The 23,376-nt window shown below is 42.2% G+C and overlaps 2 protein-coding genes across 2 annotated transcripts; both read left to right on the forward strand.

The window, feature by feature from the left end:
* Positions 1-618: 618 nt before the first annotated feature.
* On the forward strand, positions 619-16,238 carry LOC111950059 (sestrin-3-like). The gene is made up of 10 exons (XM_023967394.2): positions 619-915; positions 7,504-7,569; positions 7,851-8,051; positions 11,737-11,919; positions 12,109-12,342; positions 12,494-12,641; positions 12,748-12,866; positions 12,997-13,187; positions 13,409-13,553; positions 14,292-16,238. Exons 1-10 carry the CDS (start codon positions 838-840, stop codon positions 14,376-14,378), a joined length of 1,452 nt encoding a protein of 483 aa, XP_023823162.1. The 5' UTR covers positions 619-837; the 3' UTR covers positions 14,379-16,238.
* Positions 16,239-19,211: 2,973 nt separating this feature from the next.
* On the forward strand, positions 19,212-23,020 carry LOC111951071 (protein CWC15 homolog). Its single transcript, XM_070434487.1, has 7 exons — positions 19,212-19,302; positions 19,945-20,086; positions 20,239-20,349; positions 20,570-20,657; positions 20,748-20,861; positions 22,314-22,459; positions 22,548-23,020. The coding sequence occupies exons 2-7, from the start codon at positions 19,956-19,958 to the stop codon at positions 22,675-22,677; spliced, it is 720 nt and encodes a 239-aa protein (XP_070290588.1). The 5' UTR covers positions 19,212-19,302; positions 19,945-19,955; the 3' UTR covers positions 22,678-23,020.
* The last annotated feature ends 356 nt before the right edge of the window (positions 23,021-23,376 follow it).

A 23,376-nucleotide genomic window follows, 5' to 3' on the forward strand; every position in this document is an offset into this window, starting at 1 on the left:
ATGGKGCCGTGCATTATCATGGTAAAACATGAGGTGATGTCGTCAGGATCTCGTCATGGTATGAGTCCATGCAACTTATTATGTGACTGGTAAGCAAATGTTTTCTCCTTGGCATATTTAGGCTTGCCACAACCAAGGTTGTTAAATACTTATTGACTCAAGACATTTCAGCTTTTCATTTTTTATTAATCTAAATTTAATCCATTTTAAATTTAGGCTGTAACACAATAAAATGTGGAAAAAGTCAAGGGGTGTGAAAACTTTCTGAAGCCTATTAGTAAAACCAACCTTGGAGACCTGAGTATATTATATATATCATGTTCTATCCAATTTAAATTACCTATGGCAAATGTAGGCTATTGCAATTTAACCCTAAAGACTATTCTATACTGGGTGACACAAACAAAACTCATATGATAGTTTTTCTATTGCTGAAATTGTTTGCTTTATTGTTACGGATTCAAGGTACTTTTTAGTTATGTTGGGGCCTATTAAAAAGTGCCGTTTGTGGAACCTTTTTGTTGTTCAGCAAACACACCCCTCTTGCGGCAATTGGCTGTTTGGGCGTGCCTATCTTCGGCAGAGCAAAATTAGAAGTTCGCTCAAAAACTGCCTGACGTTGTGTGTGGTGAGCGAGACTGGGGAGGACGGAGCCTATAGAACTCTCGAGAAAGGCGTCGTAATTTAACAGCTCTTCGGTCTCCCCATCTCCAACCCGCCGCTGCCGCCGCACCTACAAGTGAAGGATATACTGTAATTTAACTGTACAGAAAAAGTAATGTTACAGTAAAAACTTTTCAAAATACGGTGTTTAGGACTGTTAAAGTGGCAGCCAGTATGAACGTCAGCGCGGAGTCTTTCACCTCCAACCCATTTCACATCTGTAACATCTGTCAGAAGGTGATAAGGAAAAAGGTATGATGTTTCCTGATTTGATTTCTCCAATTGTTACTTTTACTAGTCGACCAATATCATGTTTTATCAAGGTGATCAGTCAGGCCTATTTATTATTCCTTCCAATTTAGATAAAATATCGTTGCATCTTATGAAGATGTCACTGCGATCCTGCAGGAGTAGTAGCYTAGGCCCTAGTATACTTTCATTTTATCTAGTGATTCAGACTGCAGGATCGCGATTCCTTGCCTTACTGATATTTGTGCATTCAACTGCATTCTGTATTTCAACATCATCTATAGAATTGCTTCAGAATCGTTTGTAATTCCAATTAGGCCTAGTTTAMCCATCTGAAACCTAATAATGTACAGTTATCTGCAACAGATTGCCCCATTTGGATTCATTTAATTCCCAGGATGGTCGTCAATCAGTATGATAGCGATAAAGTTGGGGGATAGATTGATGATTTGATAAGAACATGGATATCTCTCTAGTGCCCTGCTTTCTGAGTCTGACTGCTATTATTAGTAGCCATTAGTCTAGGTACATATGACCCAGTTTTTGATAGGGTGTCATTGTAGGATGGTCTCAAGGCAGAAGAGGAGGTCCGTTTCTGTCATCTCCAGGGCATCATTGAGTTACACAATACATGTTTTGATACTTTAGGATGATTTAGACATGAAGTGTGAAAATGCAACAAAAAAAAGCTATATTAGCATTTTCACATTTCATGTCCAAGGCATCCTAATGTTTAAAAAAACGTATGTGTAACTCAATTATGTTACTTATAGATGATTTGGATATGAAGCGTGAAAATGCTAACGTAGGTACAAATTGACTTACGACATTTACGACACAAATGCTAAAATGTTTGCATTTGAAACAGTGGCCAGGTTAACMAAACCAAAGCATTGGTTGCTGTCATACCTGGTCCATAGACTGCTTACAGGTTAAGAAAACCAATATGTAATTTTGTCATTTGGGTTAACCATCCCTTTAACAATGGGGGGATGATTCATTTCACTTAACAGCAGGAACAGCACCATCTAGTGGTCAGAACCTGGTAATATCAGGATGTWGGATGGGACATCAACCTAACAACTTCAATGACTAATTTAACTGAACAGGGGGAAAAATGTCACCAAATTCACTGAGAATACATTAAATAGGATGAAGAGACAATACTCTGAGCTGGAGCTCCATACTACTAGTCAAATATAGAGAACTTATTCTATATATTCATTGTTGGGGTGGGATTGGCGTSAAGTGTGGGGGGTCCGTGGGGGGCTTTTGACAATTTCTTTAGATTCCTCACGTCTGACTCATTGTTCGAAAAAGGTTTGGGCCAAATCGGATGTTAGGTACTACATTTATTGAAAATTMTATGAATTCTATAAATTAAAATGGCCAACTTGGATACAATCAATTAGCTTAATTTCTCAGAGATCAAATTCTATTTCCACAAAATTATGTTGCAGGGATGCTAATCTTATCTGTTTCCAACAACAGAAACAATTTCAGAGCAATCTGAGATGGTGGGTGTCGAAATCCTCTTTCTTGTGCTTTTTGACGTGGAGCAACCCTGTAACAACAAAACATGAGGAGTGGACATCCATAGATTACAATGCCTAGAGACAGCTTTGTCTGTCTGCACACCAGAGTCAGCCCTTTCCTGACAAACATCACTGACAGAAAAAAGTACTGTTTTATGTCTGCTGTCTACAGTTACCAATAGATACTGGTAAATACACAATGCCACGATCACATAGAAATATACTGGTAAAGGCAGAGAGTATAGATCTTTAATTTTGTAGGTTGAATCCAAGAGGTTTCATACAGGTTGTTCTCAACAGAAACCCTCTTGGTTGGAAATTACAGTATACTGAGAGAGCGATGACACTGTAAATTCATACTTTATCATTAATTATGATGTAAGATTCTGGTTTTTGATGCTTTATTACTTATCTATCATACTAGTTCCACAATTACAACTTTCTTCAAAAAGCATTGTTGTTTTTATAAACTGGCTCTAGGCTATTTGCTTTTTGTGATGGAGATGATAGAGACAGACGGGTCCAGGCTCTTCTTTAAATCTGCACAGGCAGGTAGAGAGGAGCACTGGAGCCACCTCTCTCTATGGAATCTCAGTTAACTGCATCAGCCACGTTGCCCCAACAACAGACATTCATCACCCAACACACACAAAGGGCCAGACAGACAGAGGGTGCAGAGGAGATATGATAGGAGAGGAGGAGAGAGGGATGGAGAKAGAGGAAAAGAGGGAGGGATTAATACCAGGGTGAAACTGTCTGCAGCCCAGGGAAGGTCTGTCTGTGTCATGGTAGCAGTGGGAGTCACAGGGCTTCAACCCAATTAGCTAAATTCACAGGAAATGGCTGGTCTGTTGACAGAGCGCACATTCAAACGTCTGTTATGTAGCAAGACATATGCCACTAGAACAGAGAGGGGTCTCTGTCTGACTCTCTCTCTCACGCACACGCAAACACCACTTTCTCACACGCACGCACACACTTTCTCACCCATAGAGAACWACATTGTCTTACTGTATATTTTGGTGTTTATGTAACTTTGTTATCCATTTGTACTATAAACCTTCTTCCCACCTTTGAACTTGAGGCCCTTAACCATTATGTAATATTATTACCATGGAGATGTACTGTAAGACAGCTAAATACACAGACAACCCCAGTCTAGTGTTTATTATACAACAGGTGGTTTGGAATTCCCATTGTTAGATCCTGCCCATGATATACTAGACAACATACACATGGCCAGTAGATTCATAAAAAGTGTCATCGTTTACTTCGTTACCTTGCAACGCACTACTGCTACTGCTACTGCTGCTGCTACTGCTGCTGCTTTTACAGATCCACTACCCAGCCATGCAATTTATAAAGTTTGTAAACACTATAAAAAATGTCATAACACATGGCCTCTCATGTATTATTGCTTAAATAACTGTCTAAGTTATTATAAATTAGTTTGATATACACTGAGGGTACAAAACATTAAGAACACTTTCCTAATATTGAGGTGCACCCCATTTTGCCCTCAGAACAACCTCAATTCGTCAGGGGAAGGACTCTACAAGGTGTTGAAAGCGTTCCACAGGGATGCTGGACCATGTTGGCTCCAATGCTTCCCACAGTTGTGCCAAGTTGGATGGATGTCCTTTGGGTAGTGGACCATTCTTGAAAAACCCAGCAGCGTTGCAGTTCTTGACACAAACCAGTGCGCCTTGCACCTACTACCATACCCTGTTCAAAGACACTTAAATATTTTGTCTTGCCCATTCACCCTCTAGATTTTGTGTGTGCAATTCAATGTCTCAATTGTCTCAAGGCTTAAAAATCCTTCTTTAACCTGTCTCCTCCCCTTCATCTACACTGATTGAAGTGGATTTAACAAGTKAAATCAATAAGGGTCAGCTTTCACCTGATTCACCTGGTCAGTCTGTCATGTTCCTAATGTTTTGTACTCTCAGTGTATATTGAAGATACAATAAAATTACACCCTAACTGGCAGTTTTTCCAAGCTCACACTCCATATCACCTGCAAGCCATTTATATGTTCTAGCAGAAGCATTTTTATTACTGAAGTGACACACTTTTAAAACACTCAAAAGTCAGGAATGTTGACTCTCTTTATGTAAAGTGTTTATGAGTGTTGTAATTCTAAAAAGGAAGTAGGGTGACCAAGATTTTTTTTTTTGTTGATTACTTGTGATGTAATTCTCACTGTCCTGTAGACGCAGCTGTGTTTTCTCTCCTCTTCTCAGAGATTTAGGTCAGACGATGTATGTACAGTTGAAGTCGGAAGTTTACATACACCTTAGCCAAATACATTTAAACTCAGTTTTTCACAAATCCTGACATTTAATCCTAGTAAAAATTCCCTGTCTTAGGTCAGTTAGGATCACCACTTTATTTTAAGAATGTGAAATGTCAGAATAATAGTGGAGAGAATTATTTATTTCAGCTTTTATTTCTTTCATCACATTCCCAGTGGGTCAGAAGTTAGTATTTGGTAGCATCAATTAGTATTTGGTAGCATTGCCTTTAAATTGTTTAACTTGAGTCAAACGTTTCGGGTAGCCTTCCACAAGCTTCCCACAATAAGTTGTGTGAATTTTGGCCCATTCACCCTGACAGGGCTGGTGTCACTGAGTCAGGTTTGTAGGCCTCCTTGCTCGCACACACTTTTTCAGTTCTGAATGAGTTGACCCTACAGTGTCCCAGAGATTTTTCATGCGCGCGACTGAGAGTGCGCCTTTCTTGTTTACCTTTTATATTGACGACGTTATTGTCCGGTTTAAATATTATCGATTATTTAGGCTAAAAACAACCTGAGGATTGATTATAAACATCGTTTGAAATGTTTCTACGAACTTTACGGATACTATTTTGATTTTTTTGTCTGCCTGTTGTAACTGCGTTTGAGCCTGTGGATTACTGAACAAAACGTGCAAACAAAACTGAGGTTTTTGGATATAAACAGGGACTTTATCGAACAAAACAAACATTTATTGAGTAAATGGGAGTCTTGTGAGTGCAACTATATGAAGATCATCAAAGGTATGTGATTAATTTTATCTCTATTTCTGACTTGTGTAACTCCTCTACTTGGCTGGTAACTGTTTGTAATGATTTGTCTACTGGGCGCTGTTCTCAGATAATCGCATGGTATGCTTTCGCCGTAAAGCCTTTTTGAAATCTGACACCGTGGTTGGATTAACAAGAAGTTAATCTTTAAACCRATGTATAACACTTGTATGTTTTATGAATTTTTATAATGAGTATTTCTGTTTTTGAATTTGGCGCTCTGCAATTTCACTGGATGTTGGCCAGGTGGGACGCTAGCGTACCCTAGTGAGGTTTTAAGCCATTTTGCCACAACTTTGGAAGTATGCTTGGGGTCATTGTCCATTTGGAAGACCCATTTGTAACCAAGCTTTAACTTCCTGACTGATGTCTTGAGATGTTGCTTCAATATATCCACATCATTTTCCTCCTCATGATGCCATCTATTTTGTGAAGTGAACCAGTCCCTCCTGCAGCAAAGCATCCCCACAACATGATGCTGCCACCCCCAGTGCTTCACGGTTGGGATGGTGTTCTTTTACTCCAAACATAACAATGGTCATTATGGCCAAACAGTTCTATTTTTGTTTCTTCAGACCAGAGGACATTTCTCCAAAAAGTACGATCTTTGTTCCCATGTGCCGTTGCAAACCGTAGTCTGGCTTTTTTATGGCGGTTTTGGAGCAGTGGCTTCTTCCTTGATGAGCTGCCTTTCAGGTTATGTCGATATAGGACTCRTTTTAATGTGGATATAGATACGTTTGTACCCGTTTCCTCCAGCATCTTCACAAGGTCCTTTGCTGTTGTTCTGGAATTGATTTGCACTTTTCGCACAAAAGTACATTCATCTCTAGGAGACAGAACACGTCTCCTTCCTGAGCGGTATGATGGCTGCGTGGTCCCATGGTGTTTATACTTGCGTACTATTGTTTGTACAGATAAACGTGGTACCTTCAGGAATTTGGAAATTGCTCCCAAGGATGAACCAGACTTGTGGAGGCCTCCAATTTTCTTTCTGAGGACTTGGCTGATTTCTTTTGATTTCCCCATGATGTCAAGCAAAGAGGCACTGAGTTTGAAGGTAGGCCTTGAAATACATCCACAGGTACACCTCCAATTGACTCAAATTATGTCAATTAGCCTATCAGAAGCTTCTAAAGCCATGACATAATTTTCTGGAATTTTCCAAGCTGTTTAAAGGCACAGTCAACTTAGTGCATGTAAACTTCTGCCCCACTGGAATTGTGATACAGTGAATTATAAGTGAAATAATCTGTCTAAACAATTGTTGGAAAAATTACCTCTGTCATGCACAAAGTAGATGTCCTAACCGACTTGTCAAACCTATAGTTTGTGAACAAGAAATTTGTGGAGTGGTTGATAAACGAGTTTTAGTGACTCCAACCTAAGTGTATGTAAACTTCCGATTTCAACTGCAACTGAAGGAGTACTGGCTTACTCTCCTTAGCCCAGCATTGATCACTCCATATAACCTATCTGTCTATATGCCTGCCTGTCTGACTTCCTGCCTCTTATAGAGATATTTTGACCATCCTTCTCCTACAGGCTCTCAGTATATTAACTTCAATAGATGTACTGTCCTAATATAAATGTACATTTCAACACCCACTCACACACGCATAAAAGACGATGTGAACCATAAATCTACCGTCTTTTCCTCTGCCCAGGCCATGTTTCCAATGTTCCCTGGCTAATGTGTGTGCACACAGGCTGTTTGCTCATCTCAACAGATAACAGGAGGAGGGGGTTACTTTACCTCTGAGCAAACGGACTGACACACAAAGGCCTGGCTGTTACATATCAAACCTCACTTCAATACATGCCCTCTTTTTATCTCTTAATTTGATGTTTTTTTCTTGTGTTTGCCAACATAGCTGAGAGTTCATTTAGGTTGTGCCAAAAGTGGGGTTGTACATCTAAGCTCCTTGTGTTGTATAGTTCCTTAGCTAACCCCGTTTCCCTCTCTGCTGCTCTTGTCTTGTCTCAGGAGAAAGGAGTCAGGGTGCCGCGACCCTTCTCCAGTGGACCCAGTGCCTTCATTCCAGAAGAGGAGGTGAGAAACACTTTCTTTCTGTGCCTTGAGGCTATATTTCTCCTGTCCTGCCGACTCTCTCTCTCTCGTTCTTTCTCACWGTCACTTCCGTTTAATCTCTCTCACTTTTCCCCCCTTGTCTTTATCTTCACCTTGCCTTGAACTCAGAGGTATAAAACACATTTTAGATTACAGCAGCAGCAGCTTTACTGTAAAGTGGTTCAATACACAATGCCTGACTGAAACCCCTCTCTTCCCGGTCCTGCCTGACCCCTCCCCCCAACCCTCCTCCCTGGTTCCAGATTGTTGAGGCGTCCCAGGTGGACCCCCAAACAGAGCAGATCCTGGCTGAGGCCTACTCTCTGGCGGGCCACGTGGACCATCTGACCCAGGTGATGGGACTGCACCCCCACTACCTGGAGTCCTTCCTGCGTAGCCAGTTCTACCTGCTGAGGATGGACGGCCCCCTGCCTCTCCACTGCCGACACTACATTGCCATCATGGTATAGGATGATATAGGATGAACCTATAGATTGTCATTGGGTGTGTCTGAAATTACATCCTATTTTCCTATCCTCCTGAGACCCGACAATTCATATTTTTTTATATTTTTTTTWAAATCACATTTTACAAATAATTGTTTTTTTTAAGGAAAATGTTATTTATTTTATGTGCACTGTAGTGGAAATAAAGAATCTGTTGATATTAAGTATGAAAAATGTAACATACAGTAAATGGGTACAGTAGGTGAAAACCCTAAACTCAGCAAAAAAAGAAACGTCCCTTTTTCAGGACCCTGTCTTTCAAAGATAATTCGTAAAAATCCAAATAACTTCACAGATCTTCATTGTAAGGGGTTTCACATGCTTGTTCAATGAACCATAAACAATGAACATGCACCTGTGGAACGGTTGTTAAGACACTAACAGCTTACAGACGGTAGGCAATTAAGGTCACAGTTATGAAAACYTAGGACACTAAAGAGGCCTTTCTACTGACTCTGAAAAACAAAAAAATATGAACGTGCCTGAGGCATGCTGCAAGGAGGCATGAGGACTGCAGATGTGGCCAGGGCAGTAAATTGCAATGTCCGTACTGTGAGACACCTAAGACAGCGCTACAGGGAGACAGGACGGACAGCTGATCGTCCTCGCACTGGCAGACCACCTGTAACAACACCTGCACAGGATCAGTACATCCGAACATCACACCTGCGGGACAGGTACAGGATAGCAACAACAACTGCCCAAGTTACACCAGGAACGCACAATCCCTCCATCAGTGCTCAGACTGTCCGCAATAGGCTGAGAGAGGCTGGAYTGAGGGMTTGTAGGCCTGTTGTAAGGCAGGTCCTYACCAGACATCACCGGCAACAATGTTGCCTATGGGCACAAACCCACCGTCGCTGGACCAGACAGGACTGGCAAAAAGTGCTCTTCACTGACGAGTTGCGGTTTTGTCTCACCAGGGGTGATGGTCGGATTCCTGTTTATCGTTGAAGGAATGAGCATTACACCGAGGCCTGTACTCTGGAGCAGGATCGATTTGGAGATGGAGGGTCCGTCATGGTCTGGGCCGGTGTTTCATAGCATCATCGGACAGAGCTTGTTGTCATTGCAGGCAATCTCAACGCTGTGCGTTACAGGGAGGACCTCCTCCTCCCTCATGTGGTACCCTTCCTGCAGGCTCATCCTGACATGACCCTCCGGCACTGTCTCTTATACACATCTAGATGTGTATAAGAGACAGATCCCATTGAGCACGTCTGGGACCTGTTGGAACTTGCAGGTTCCTTGGTGGAAGAGTGGGGTAACCTGTCTCTTATACACATCTAGATGTGTATAAGAGACAGCAGTCATACTGCTCGTTCTGTGCGTGATTTCCTGCAAGACAGGAATGCCAGTGTTCTGCCATGGCCAGCGAAGAGCCCGGATCTCAATCCCATTGAGCACGTCTGGGACCTGTTGGAACTTGCAGGTTCCTTGGTGGAAGAGTGGGGTAACATCTCACAGCAATAACTGGCAAATCTGGTGCAGTCCATGAGGAGTAGATGCACTGCAGTACTTAATGCAGCTGGTGGCCACACCAGATACTGACGGTTACTTTTGATTTTGACCCCCCCCCCCCCTTTGTACAGGGACACATTATTCAATTTCGGTTAGTCACATGTTTGTGGAACTTGTTCAGTTTATGTCTCAGTTGTTGAATCTTGTTATGTTCATACAAATATTTACACATGTTAAGTTTGCTGAAAATAAACGCAGTTGACAGTGAGAGGACATTTCTTTTTTTGCTGAGTTTAATTAGCGCATCCTGATATCCACTACAGAGGACATTTATAAAACTCTTATTTAATGTGAAAAAAGATAGCACTGCTTGGAAAACTTAGCAAACTATTCCTGAGATATTTATTAGAAACAATTAAAATATCAAATAAATTATAATTACACGGCCTCCCGGGTGGCGCAGTGATCTAAGGCACTGCATCGCTGTGCCACCAGAGACTCTGGGTTCGAGCCCAGGCTCTGTCGCAGTCGGCCGTGACCGGGAGGACCATGGGGCGACGCACAATTGGTCCAGTGTCGTCCGGGTTAGGGAGGGTTTTCCCGGTAGGGATATCCTTGTCTCATCGCGCACTAGCGACTCCTGTGGCGGGCCGGGCGCAGTGCACGCTGACCAGGTCACTAGGTGTAATGTGTTTGCTCCGACACATTGGTGCGGCTGGCTTCCGGSTTGGATGCGCGCTGTGTTAAGAAGCAGTTGGTTGGGTTGTGTTTCGGAGGACGCATGGCTCTCGACCTTTGTCTCTCCCGAGCCCGTACGGGAGTTGTAGCGATGAGACAAGACAGTAACTACTAATAATTGGATGCCACGAAAAAGGGGTTAAAATTATAAATAAAAAAATTATAATTACACACATTTACCTTTCCCCCTTCCATAAATGTGCTAACACAGGGAGAGAAAGTTATCATACATACATGTGATATCATACATACATGTGATATAATTGAAAAGCCCAGAATGGCCTCTCAAAGGTACAACAGGACTTAACACAGTGGCACGAATGTCCATTAGAGTGGACAAAATGAATTGCTGGGTCTCAGGAGCCTATATAGTGCACTACTTTTGACCAGAGCCCTAAAGGAGTGTACTATATATAGAGTGCCATTTCCAATGCAGCCGTTGTTCCCTGTAAGGGTTGAGGTCAGGAATGGTGGTAAGGTAAGCTGATCCTACGGGCAGCTTCTACCTGCATTTGCATGGTACGGGATAGCTGGGAGAAAATGTCTCCTGCATATACACATCCTCCCTTAGAGCCTCCCTCTGCCTGCTCAGGAGACCTACCTAACACAAATCTCCTGCTGACCCATATTCATATTTCTCTAATGACCCATTTCCATAACAACCAATGGCTCTTTCCCGGAGTGACGGATGATGTTTTCCGTATGATGTTAAAAGTTTTGCCTCAGTACTGAGATGACCCTGGGGTGGTGCTGGACTGAGGACGCTTCTGTAGTGGAGACATTAAGCAGGGCAGCGTTTGCCCTGTGCTCAGACACACTGGCCTCCACACCTGTGGAGCATTGGTATGCAGCAAACTCAGATGGTCCTACCAACCCCCCCGACCCCGGCCCCAGCCCACTTCCAACTCACCCTCTTCCTGATGTGGCCCCTCCACAACTAGGTCAATGTCAGCCCCCTCACTCTTAAAGACACAGTATATTATGTCATAAGGAACAGCTGAATGCAATGCAGTGTTAAAGAACCATGTGGAAACATTTAATGTACAGAGTAAAATAGGTCATGTTTAGAATTTAGACAAATACAATATGCATATACTGTAAACGTTAATTTAAAGGTCATGCATTTTACAGAAAAGATTCATGCTTTATATTACAATCTGCTTATTTACTTAGACATTACATAGTAAAATAATAATTGCATAATGATGACATTTTAGTTTTTTGAGAAATTCTTTGAAACAAGCAACACTTTGTACGATTTAGTACTTGCTGAATGCCAGCTAAAACTGGACTGTCAAATACAGTGCTACCCAGAAGACGGTATATTGAACATTAATATAAAGACAGTTTAGACAGTAATAAACATACACAGTTCATACAGTGAAGGAAGAGTTTTCACAGTGAGCTAGAATTCATGTAAATAAAAAAACCTCTGTGTCTCCAGGCTGCAGCGCGTCACCAGTGTTCCTTCCTGGTGTCTCTGCATGTGCGTGAGTTCTACAGGATGGGGATGTGTCTAGACTGGCTGAAGGGTCTACAGTACGCCCCTCAGAGACTGAGGAACCTCAACGAGATCAACAAGATCCTAGCACACAGGCCCTGGCTCATCACCAAAGAGCACATTCAGGTTAGAACACAGACGTGCATAAAACCTACTCATATTCAAGTACATTATCTACATATGCACATACAATATATATATATATCTATTCACTAACACACACACACACACACACATGTATGCATGACTTTTATCCACGTACTCACACATAAAGTAACTCCCACTAAACGTTTTTCTCTCCTCCCTCTACCTCAGAACTTGGTGAAGACAGGGGAGCACAGTTGGTCTTTGGCAGAGCTGGTCCATGCTGTGGTCATATTGGCCCATTTCCATTCCCTGGCCAGCTTTGTGTTTGGCAGTGGTATCAACCCCCAGGTGGATCCACAGAATGCCAATGGCTTCCAGTCCGTTTACATCAGTGACTACTGTACATGTGACTTGGCCAGCGACCATCACCTGGACCGAGACCTCAGCAGCACCAGCCTCGTGGTGAAATGACATACATGACTTACTGTTGATCTATGCTTTACTGAGTTGATTTAGCTATGTGTGTTTGGAGGGATTGTGTTGGAAATGTATCTAAGTATGTGTAACTCTATTGTCACATTAATAGAGTTCTGGTTTGTTGTGTGTTTTTCAGACCACAGACTCGGTCAGTGAGTTAGAGGCACTTATGGACAGAATGAAGAGGCTGCAGGAGGACAGAGAGGAGGATGAGGCCTCGCAGGAAGAGATGGCCACACGCTTCGAGAAAGAGAAGAAAGAGAGCCTCCTGGTGGGCTCTGGGGGTACTGCAACCACACCTGTTCCTGTTGTCTGTTTCTCACTGAGTACTAATGTAAACCTGTCAGTGAAGTCATGACTGATTATAATACATCTCCATTGTGACTGCAGATATGAAGGATGAGGTGATGCCCACATCCAAAGTGTCTCGGTTTGTAGAGGATGCCACCTTTGGGTACCAGCACTTTGCTCGACATGGAGAGGACAACCCACCAACATTTAGAGCACAGGTGGGGGATAATTATAGATCAAATGAATGTAAATTCCACTATCATACCATAAGTGCAAGATCTATAGATTTAACAGTCACTTCTTAACACCTAAATGTCTCTGTCTGTCTACCTGCCTGCCTGCCTGCAGGACTACTCGTGGGAGGACCATGGTTTCTCTCTGGTCAACAGGCTGTACTCAGACATCGGGCTGCTGCTGGATGACAAGTTCCGGACAGCGTGTGACCTGACCTACTACAACATGGCCAGTCACGAGGACGTAGACACCACCATGCTCCGACGTGCACTCTTCAACTACGTGCACTGCATGTATGGCATCAGGTAAGACAGCGCCTTCTATCCTTAGTCACATACACTTCTCATGCCCTATCAAGTGTGGACACTTAGTGTCAAGTTAGTGGGATAATTATTATATTTAAATTAGTGTGTAAGTGATTGTTGAAGCCTTAGAATAGTCCCTGAAGTACAGTATAAATGGCCTAGTAGACAGTAAAGTGATGCTCCATTCTGATAGTAGGATTTATTTGATGTCCTGTCTGCAGGTATGATGACTATGACTATGGGGAGGTGAATCAGCTATTGGAACGCAGTCTGAAGGTCTATATAAAGACGGTAACATGTTATCCAGAGAGGACCACTCGCCGCATGTACGACAGCTACTGGTGCCAGTTCCGCCACTCCGAGAAGGTTAGAAAACTGTCAATGCTCGTGCTTGTGTTCGTGCGAGAGCATAGTCTTATGTTGTTTGTATTCTTTGCAATCAAGCATTCACCGTCCACAGCCACAAAAATGAGATTGTGAATCCTGATATGCTTTTGTAAATAGGCCAGAGTTCAGTGGCAGGACTGGTCATGCTGTTTGATTGTGTTTGTGCAGGAGGCTTTGGCTCATGAGTACACTAGTACTATTGAGCAGAGCTGAAGAAAATGAAGCTCTTGGCCGCAGGAACATGCTGTTATTGTGTTTGGGTTGTTCTGCAGAGAGGCCCCCTGTTGGAATCTGACTGGGCTGAAAGAGATGCAAGACGAGCAAGTTACACCGTGTATCATTAGGACCAGCAGGGTAGAAGGGTCATTGTCTTGTTCTTAAAGCTCATGTCAAGACAACCTGGAACAAACATCTAATCTCTGACATAATGAGGACAGCAGCATTCACTTTAGTTAGTAATTATCATGTCTGTACAAACAGCTTTTTCTTTGGCCCCCATTAAAAAGTATTGTCTGAACCAAATCTCTCACTACGTTTACATATGAGACTCAGTGAGATGTCTTTTATAGCCTATTTTCTGCAAATGCATATCCATTTCACAGCTCAGTGGCTGTCCATAATGCAGTCCATACCATGCCAGTTATATAAAGTAACTGTACTGTGTTATAGTATGTACTGTATGGTATGTTAATCCTCAGCCTCCCTGTCCCGCTCCAGGTCCATGTGAACCTACTCCTAATGGAGGCYAGGATGCAGGCAGAACTACTATACACCCTGCGCGCCATCACACGTTACATGACCTGACCGACCACAGCGGGTTGTCTTTCTCCAACTGACCAATAGAAAACCCCAGCCCTCTACAGTCCTCATCACCCCACCTCCCCCAACACCACCACCGGCCTTCCCCTTTCCACAGCCCCAGGAACGAGGCCTCTTGGAACCAGAAAATTGTCTCTCGACCAGGCACATGACTCTAAAACTGGCCTCCTACTGTGGGGTTGGGTGGGGACTTTGAGGTCTTTTTAACTCAATGCCCTTGTAAAGAGGAAGTTTGTGAAGATTAAGGAAATCCTATTGTGAGTGTATGCAAGTGAAAACGGGTGTACATGACTGACTATTATCATCCTCCTTTGCCAAAATCATAATGGCAGTTTGGCTTCAGTGACATGCAGTGAAGGGGTTTTGGAAATTGTTTATCCAAGCAACCTCACAAAGTACTGAACTCCAGCTCTAAGGAGGATAATGAATAGCCAGTAACAGTGTTACACAAGAATATACCTCTGAATGTAATGCCTTGATTTGAGACAGAGCCACCAATATCAGAAACAAGATTAGAAGGTTATCTGATTGACAGAGCAAGCCCTTTTGTGGCACTCAGATACTTTAAAAAGTGCAATATGGTCTTCATTCTTCTTACCTTTTTTTATTTTTTGCAACTTAAAAGGCTGTGACAGAATACTTATGCTTTTCAGTATATTTAGRCCTTTGTCAATAAATTTGTCTAATTAAAATATTTATTGAGAATTATTTCTCTGCAATATTTGTCCTAATAGAGATTGTATCACAGCAGGGAGTGCACAAGCAACATTATCAGCAATTGTATGATTTTTTTATTGAGGTATTGCTTTCCCTCTCTCATCCTGTTTGTGACATATTTCTGTGCCAAATGTTTCTAAAAGGATCTGTAAGACATTCATCTTGCCTACTTGTCTATATTTCTACCAAAGATGCAGTGTACAGTACAGATGTTAGATCCATGAGGCATTTAAAATAAAAATAAATGTATATTCCATTAGGAAGTACAGTACATTTCAGAACTGAGATAAGCTACAGTAGTGCTGGGAATGTGCTCTTTGTTTTTGTTTTGTTTTGAAGAATCACCACGTGCAAATGCCTAACCCTAAAATTTGCACTGTTAACTTTGAGTCTCACCAGCATTTATTTGATGCTTATTTCTTCATCAGTGTACGGTTGTAAAAGTCATGGTGCTTTTGTGAATGATTGTTGCTCTTTGCACATCTGTATCTGCACGTTGGAAAGTTGGTAATTCCCAGTTGGAAATATGCAAKAMATTTTTGTATTTCCTTAAATCCTCTCTCCCTTCTCTCTAATCTTTCTCAAATATTAAGACATTGCATTTTATGTCTCAGATGCGAAATGTGTTAAATATTAGCACCCCTCCCCCAATTTGTGTGAAGGTTTAGATCATTTAGATGTATTGATCAAATTATTTAAATATATCTCTGTGAACTCAGATGACATTCACCAAAGTACTATTTACTGTTTGCCAACCTACCTTATATTTTATAGTGTTTTAATTGGGGGGATAAACAACTTGTATTAACAAGAACAATTAGGTAATGTATCATTCGAATTATAACCGATGAAGATGGACGCTGAGTTGTCTAAACTTTACAAAATTATAATCTACTGGTCTGAGATTTAAAGCTGCACTTTTGTTTCTCTTACCGAGATTGTGCTTCGAGATTGTGCTTCAAGATTGTTGCAATAGTTTTGGGAGGTCGTGTCTTCTTTATCAAAGCCACATTGTCATTTTTCAATTAAAACAACTGTAAAATGAAAACTGAACAACTGAAACGATATTTCACACAGTGCCTGTAAGGAAATAAAAAAACAATAAAGAAGTTAAGAAATACATCTACATATGTGTTCTGTTTATTTGATTTATCAACATCCTGGTAACTTGATCTATGATACCGGTATGTGTGCTACATATCAAATCTGTTTCATCAGTCAACATTTTAATATCATAAAAATGTTTTTTTATTTTTTTATTTAACCTTTATTTAACCAGGTAGGCCAGTTGAGAACAACTTCTCATTTACAACTGCAACCTGGTCAAGATAAAGCAGTGCGACAAAAACAACAACACAGAGTTACACATAAACAAACGTACAGTCAATAACACAATAGAAAAATCTATGTACAGTGTGTGCAAATGTAGAAGAGTAGGGAGGTAAGGTAATAAATAGGCCATAGAGGTGAAATACAGTGGGGCAAAAAAGTATTTAGTCAGGTAGTTGGGTGTGCTATTTACAGATTGGCTGTGTACAGGTACAGTGATCGGTAAGCTGCTCTGWCAACTGATGCTTAAAGTTAGAGAGGGAGATATAAGACTCCAGCTTCAGAGATTTTTGCAGTTCGTTCCAGTCATTGGCAGCAGAGAACTGTAAGGAAAGGCGGCCAAAGTAAGTGTTGGCTTTTGGGATGACCAGTGAGATATACCTGCTGGAGCGCGTGYTACGGGTGGGTGTTGCTATGGTGACCAGTGAGCTGAGATAAGGCGGGGCTTTACCAAGGAACGACTTATAGATGACCTGGAGCCAGTGGGTTTGGTGACAAATATGTAGTGAGGGCCAGCCAACAAGAGCATACAGGTTGCAGTGGTGGGTAGCATATGGGGCTTTGGTGACARAACGGATGGCACTGTGATAGACTGCATCCAGTTTGCTGAGTAGAGTGTTGGAGGCTATTTTGTAAATGACATCGCCGAAGTCAAGGATCGGTAGGATGGTCAGTTTTACGAGGGTATGTTTGGCAGCATGAGTGAAGGAGGCTTTGTTGCAAAATAGATTTAATTTTGGATGGGAGATGCTTAATGTAGGTCTGGAAGGAGAGTTTACAGTCTATCCAGACACACCTAGGTATTTGTAGTTGTCCACATATTCTAAGTCAGAATCGTCCAGAGTAGGGATGCTAGTCGGCCGGGAAGGTTCGGGCAGCAATCGGTTGAAGAGCATGCACTTAGTTTTACTAGCATTTAAAAGCAATTGGAGGCCACGGAAGGAGTGTTGTATGGCATTGAAGCTCGTTTGGAGGTTTGTTAGCAAAGTGTCCAAAGAAGKGCCAGATGTATACAGAATGGTGTCGTCTGCGTAGAGGTGGATCAGAGAATCACCAGCAGCAAGAGCGACATCATTGATATATACAGAGAAAAGAGTCGGCCCGAGAATTGAACCCTGTTGCACCCCCATAGAGACTGCCAGAGGTCCGTACAACAGGCCCTCCGATTTGACACACTGAACTCTATCTGAGAGGTCGTTGGTGAACCAGGCGAGGCAGTCATTTGAGAAGCCAAGGCTATTGAGTCTGCCGATAAGAATGAGGTGATTGACAGAGTCGAAAGCCTTGGCCAGGTCGATGAAGATGGCTGCACAGTACAGTCTTTTATCGATGGCGGTTATGATATCGTTTAGGACCTTGAGCGTGGCTGAGGTGCACCCATGACCAGCTCGGAAACCAGATTGCATAGTGGAGAAGGTACGGTGGGATTCGAAATGGTGGGTTATCTGTTTGTTAACTTGACTTTCAGGCAGAGCAGGGTGGATATAGGTCTATAACAGTTTGGGTCTAGAGTGTCTCCCCCTTTGAAGAGGGGGATGACCGCGGCAGCTTTCCAATCTTTGGTGATCTCAGTCAATAAAAAAGAGAGGTTCAATAGGCTAGTAATAGGGGTTGCAATAATTTTGGCGGATAATTTTAGAAAGAGAGGGTCCAGATTGTCTAGTCCAGCTGATTTGTAGAAATCTCGATTTTACAGCTCTTTCAGAACATCAGCTCTGGATTTGGGTGAAGGAGAAGCGGGGGGGAAGTTGCTGCATGGGGTGCAGAGCTGTTGGCCGGGGTAGGGGTAACCAGGTGGAAAGCATGGCCAGCCGTAGAAAAATGCTTATTGAAACTATCGATTATCGTAGATTTATCGGTGGTAACAGTGTTTCCTATCCTGGGTGCAGTGGGCCCTGAAAAGTTGCATATCGCGGGGGCTATTCGATACTAATGCAGAACGTCACAGGATGTTTTTGTGCTGGTCAAGGGCAGTCAAGTCTGGGGTGAATCAAGGGCTATATCTGTTCTTAGTTCTACATTCTTTGAATGGGGCATGCTTATTTAAGGATGTGAGGAAAGCACTTTCTTATTCTTGAGATCGAAAAACTGTGCAGTGGTGTAAAGTACTTAAGTAAAAATACTTTAAGGTACTACTTAAGTAGTTTTTTGGGGGTATCTGTACTTTACTATTTATATTTTTGACTACTTTTACTTTTATTTCACTACATTCACAAAGAAAACATTGTACTTTTTACTCCATACATTTTCCTTGACCACCAAAATTACTCGTTACACTTTGAATGCTTAGCAGGACAGGAAAATGGTCAAATTCAAGCACTTAATCAAGAGAACACGTGGCCATCCTTACTGCCTCTGGCCTGGCGAACTCACTATACACAAATGCATTTTTGTAAATAATGTCTGAGTGTGCCCCTGGCTATCCATACATTTTTTTTAAATGGTGCCGTCTGCTTTGCTTAATATAAGGAATTTTAAATGATTGATACTTTTACCTTTGATACTTAAGTATTAGCAATTACATTTACTTTTGATACAAAAAATACATTTAAAACCAAATACTTTCAGACTTTTACTCAAGTAGTATTTTACTGGCTGACTCACATTTACTTGAGTAACTTTCTATTAAGGTATCTATACTTTTACTCAAGTATGACAATTGGGTACTTTTTCCACCACTGAAACTATTGATTTGAAATTTTGGCTATTTGAAAAACGTTTCTCACACGCCTAATGCAAAATCACGTTTCAATATTGCTGTCTGACCTTTCGGAGTTCCGTAGGCGTTGTTCATAAGCTGTGATAACAGCGTCTACAATCCAAAGCAAAGGGCCCTTTCTCTTCTGATAGTGTGAGGAAAAAGGTACATTTCCAGAAAACTATTCCATATTAGCTAGTTGTTTTTGAAAGAGAAATATAGCTAGTTATGATATTATTTTAAACCTGTAGCTTGCATTACCTTATGACTGTTATTCTTCCAGCACACTAACGTTAGCTGGCAGCATGTAAGAATGCTTGCTACACTACAGTAACTACTAACGTTAGCGTAGACAAGTGTGTTGGTGTTTTCTCAGCAATAATCAATACCGATGTTATAATAAAACCCACACAATGGTGAAATCGTTTGTAAATTAGCTAATATAGCTAGCTTGGTCGATTGGCTAACTATATAGCAAGCCTATATGGATATTTTGATTAAGTAACGTTAGCTAGCTAACGTTAGTGTCTGGCTACTAGCTAATTCATCGCAGACTTCCACCGGGTTGTTTTTCTCATGGCGAGTTAGCTAACGTTAGCCAGCTAAATACGGATTGATTTTTCTGTTAACGTGACATAATATGTTGATAAAATATTTAATCTATTTATATTTGTTGCCCTCTGTTCCAGCCAGCTATAATTCAATTCAATGGGCTTTGTTGGCATTGGAAACATGTTTACATTGCCAAAGCAAGTTAAATGGATAAACAAAGTGAACCGTAAATAATACACTCACACAATATTACAGAGCCACCAAAAATGACAACAGCCGCGAGACCGACGTTTGAGCCAGCGAGAGGAGGGAGAGGGAAGGGAGAGGGCGATCTCAGTGCGTTGTCCAAACAGTACTCAAGCCGAGATCTGCCTGGTCACACTAAGATCAAGTACAGGTGAGTGACACAACACCACCTATCCTTGTGGCATCTTGGCATCAGTCTTTGCCCTTATGGCTAAGTCTTGCACCAGTAGTTGGGAACAGGTCCCTCTGGTTAAAGATAATGTGCTGTCTCATCCAGTATGTCTCCCTGTGTGATCCCCTCAGGCAGCTCACCCAGGATGCCCCCGAGGAGGTGCGTGCCCGGGACTTCCGCAGGGAGCTGGAGGAGAGGGAGCGTGTTGCTGTCCGGGAGAAGACTAGAGAGAGGGGACCGAGAGTTGAGTCTCCAGGCATACAAATAAACCCAGACCCGAGATACATTTTGACCTGAACGTAAAATATGTCTGTGTTTAACTGGGTGTAAAGAAGATCAATGGGATTTTTGCATCTSACATACTATTATGCCCAAAGTTTGTTTTGTTTTGTTGACATAGGTCATCTGCAGGGGATTCAAGCCAGCATCATTAAAATGGTGGTTTGTTTCTTTTCAATTTTCAGAACACACCACATCCTCATCCTCTAAGAGGCCCAGACTAGATCAAATCCCTGCTGCCAACCTGGATGCAGATGACCCTCTCACTGATGTAGGTGCCACCTGTTCATCCACCAGTCACCTTAATGTCTGTGCTTTTTTTGAAAGCTCAGCCTCTAACCTTCATTGTTTTGTGGTGTAGGATGAGGAGGAGGATGATGACTCTGAGGAGGACAGTGATGACGATGACACTGCGGCTCTGCTGGCTGAATTGGAGAAAATCAAGAAGGAGCGGGCTGAGGAGCAGGAACGCAAGGTAAGTTGCTACAAGACAATCAATCGCTGCTGGGTCAGTCACGCCAGTTGAGTCCAACCAAGTGCAAATTGATTTTTCAGGTGTTGCTGAGTAGGAGCAGCGAATAGGGCTCTATTGACTTGTTAAATTAATGGATTGTTTTGTTTGATATTATCGCTGACATTTTCAGACTTTAAAGGTCATCTAATGTAGAGATGAGCATCTGTTGTGTAGATCCAGCCTATTTTACCTATTMATTTGGGATTGAGGCATTTAGCTAGAGTTACAAAACAGATTGTGGGGAATGTGAAATCATTCTTGATTTAGATCACTTTTGAGGTCTGAAAATATCGAACATAATTTGATCATGTGAACTGTAACATTCTAACGGTGTAATTAATACATTTCATATATGCTATCGCAGAAATAATAATTTGGCTGTGTTTATGAAGGTCTTAGGTAATATTAGAATCTGAAAAATATATATATTTCAAATAACACTAGTATTTGTATTAGTTTATGTTATTGTAGACTATATTTAAAAACACAAAGATTCAAGTGTTCAATCAGTTTTATTTGTGGAGTGCCTTTGGGCCCATTTAAAAAAATGACTTGCCCTCCTAAAACTGGTTATAGCTCCAGTTCTGTTTGTGATATTAATATTGTAACGACAGTGTGTTATACAGACTTATTTAGGAAAAATCATGACTTCAAACATTTTAGCGTAATAAAAAGTTGTAGTTTGGGCCTCCCGGGTGGCGCAGTGGTCTAGGGCACTGCATCGCAGCGCCAGCTGTGCCACCAGAGACTCTGGGTTCGCGCCCAGGCTCTGTCGCAGCTGGCCGCGACCGGGAGGTCCGTGGGGCGACGCACAATTGGCCTAGCGTCGTCCGGGTTAGGGAGGGTTTGGCCGGTAGGGATATCCTTGTCTCATCGCGCACCAGCGACTCCTGTGGCGGGCCGGGCGCAGTGCGCTAACCAAGGCAGCCAGGTGCACGGTGTTTCCTCCGACACATTGGTGCGGCTGGCTTCTGGGTTGGAGGCGCGCTGTGTTAAGAAGCAGTGGGTTGTGGTTGGGTTGTGTTTCGGAGRACGCATTGCTTTCGACCTTCGTCTCTCCCCAGCCCGTACGGGAGTTGTAGCGATGAGACAAGATAGTAATTACTAACAATTGGATACCACGAAATTGGTATCCAATTTCGGGGGTAAAAAGGGGGTAAAWTTTKTATTTATTTTKTATTAATTTTTTTGTTGAAGTTGTAGTTTATGAGCAGTCCAAATGACCGCCTTAGCAGGTCTAGCGTTAAACAAGGTGGCCTTTTTTGTTGATTTTTTTATTTTATTAGATCAGTGTTTGTGTGCAACCATCTTTAATCAAGGCCATTCAGAAAGCGTTGCTAAGAGCAATACTTCAGCGAATGAGAGCTTTGCACCTGGTCCTCTCTGACCAACATGTTTCGTGTCCTGTGCCAGGAGCGGGAGCAGAAAGCAGAGGAGGAGAGGATCCGCATGGAGAACATCCTTAGTGGGAATCCTCTGCTCAACCTGGCTGGACAGCAGCAGCAGCAGCAGCAACAACAGATAGTCCCCACCCCGACTGCCTTCAGCGTCAAGAGAAGGTGTTGAGAGACACACACACATCACTGCTTAGGGCATGGCTGTGGATGACTGTTGTTTTACATCCTCTCCTGTCTCTTTCTCTCTAAGGTGGGACGATGACGTCGTGTTCAAGAACTGTGCAAAGGGAGTGGATGAGGCACGCCGGGAGAAACGCTTTGTCAACGACACTCTGCGCTCCGAGTTCCACAAGAAATTCATGGAGAAATATGTGAAGTAGGACTTGCAGCTCTGCTATGAAGGTGTTCCATTTCTCTCTGCTCTGTTCCCAGTTCTAAGAGGACAAGGAGGACGTGATAGAGATTGGTCTGAAAACATTGAATGAGCCTGAAGAATGGTGTCATCCGTTGACATGGAACACGCACAAAATCCTCTGTATATAAAGTAATCTAATGCCTGACCTGAAAACAAATTTCAACTAGTTTTGTTTCGTGTATAATCATTTTCCACCCCTGAAAGGAATGGTTGCAATAGTGACATCATCAATGTCAACTTGTTGTTATTTAACTTTTACCTTTTTTAAGCGCCAATGTCAATAAACAACAACAAAAAAGAAAACCCTATGTCTGTGAGAGGGCCTTGATGCTTTTTTCAATGATTTCAGCTTTGTGCCCGGGAGTTAGAATTCTGCAATGACTTCCATTAAAAGCTCGGCAGCMAGCCTTTTTTTCTGTCCTTTAAAAAAAACAAGGGCTTTTAATTGAGGAGATGAAGAGGAGGTTCAAGCCTTTCTGTAGAGGATGTTAAGTCTAACTGAAGTGAAGTTTATGTTCAATTTGGTCTAAGATTCAATCAGTTCTGGAGCTAACCCAGGATAACTGACAACTGCATAGCAGTTGCATTGTTATTATTTAGGCAATGTCGAGGTGTAACTGCGTTGAAGCTATCAAATCTGTGAGCGGCTGCTCTTGTCATTGTC

The sequence above is a fragment of the Salvelinus sp. IW2-2015 genome, linkage group LG23 (genome assembly GCF_002910315.2).
Source record: "Salvelinus sp. IW2-2015 linkage group LG23, ASM291031v2, whole genome shotgun sequence".
In the NCBI taxonomy this organism is placed as follows: Eukaryota; Metazoa; Chordata; class Actinopteri; order Salmoniformes; family Salmonidae; genus Salvelinus; species Salvelinus sp. IW2-2015.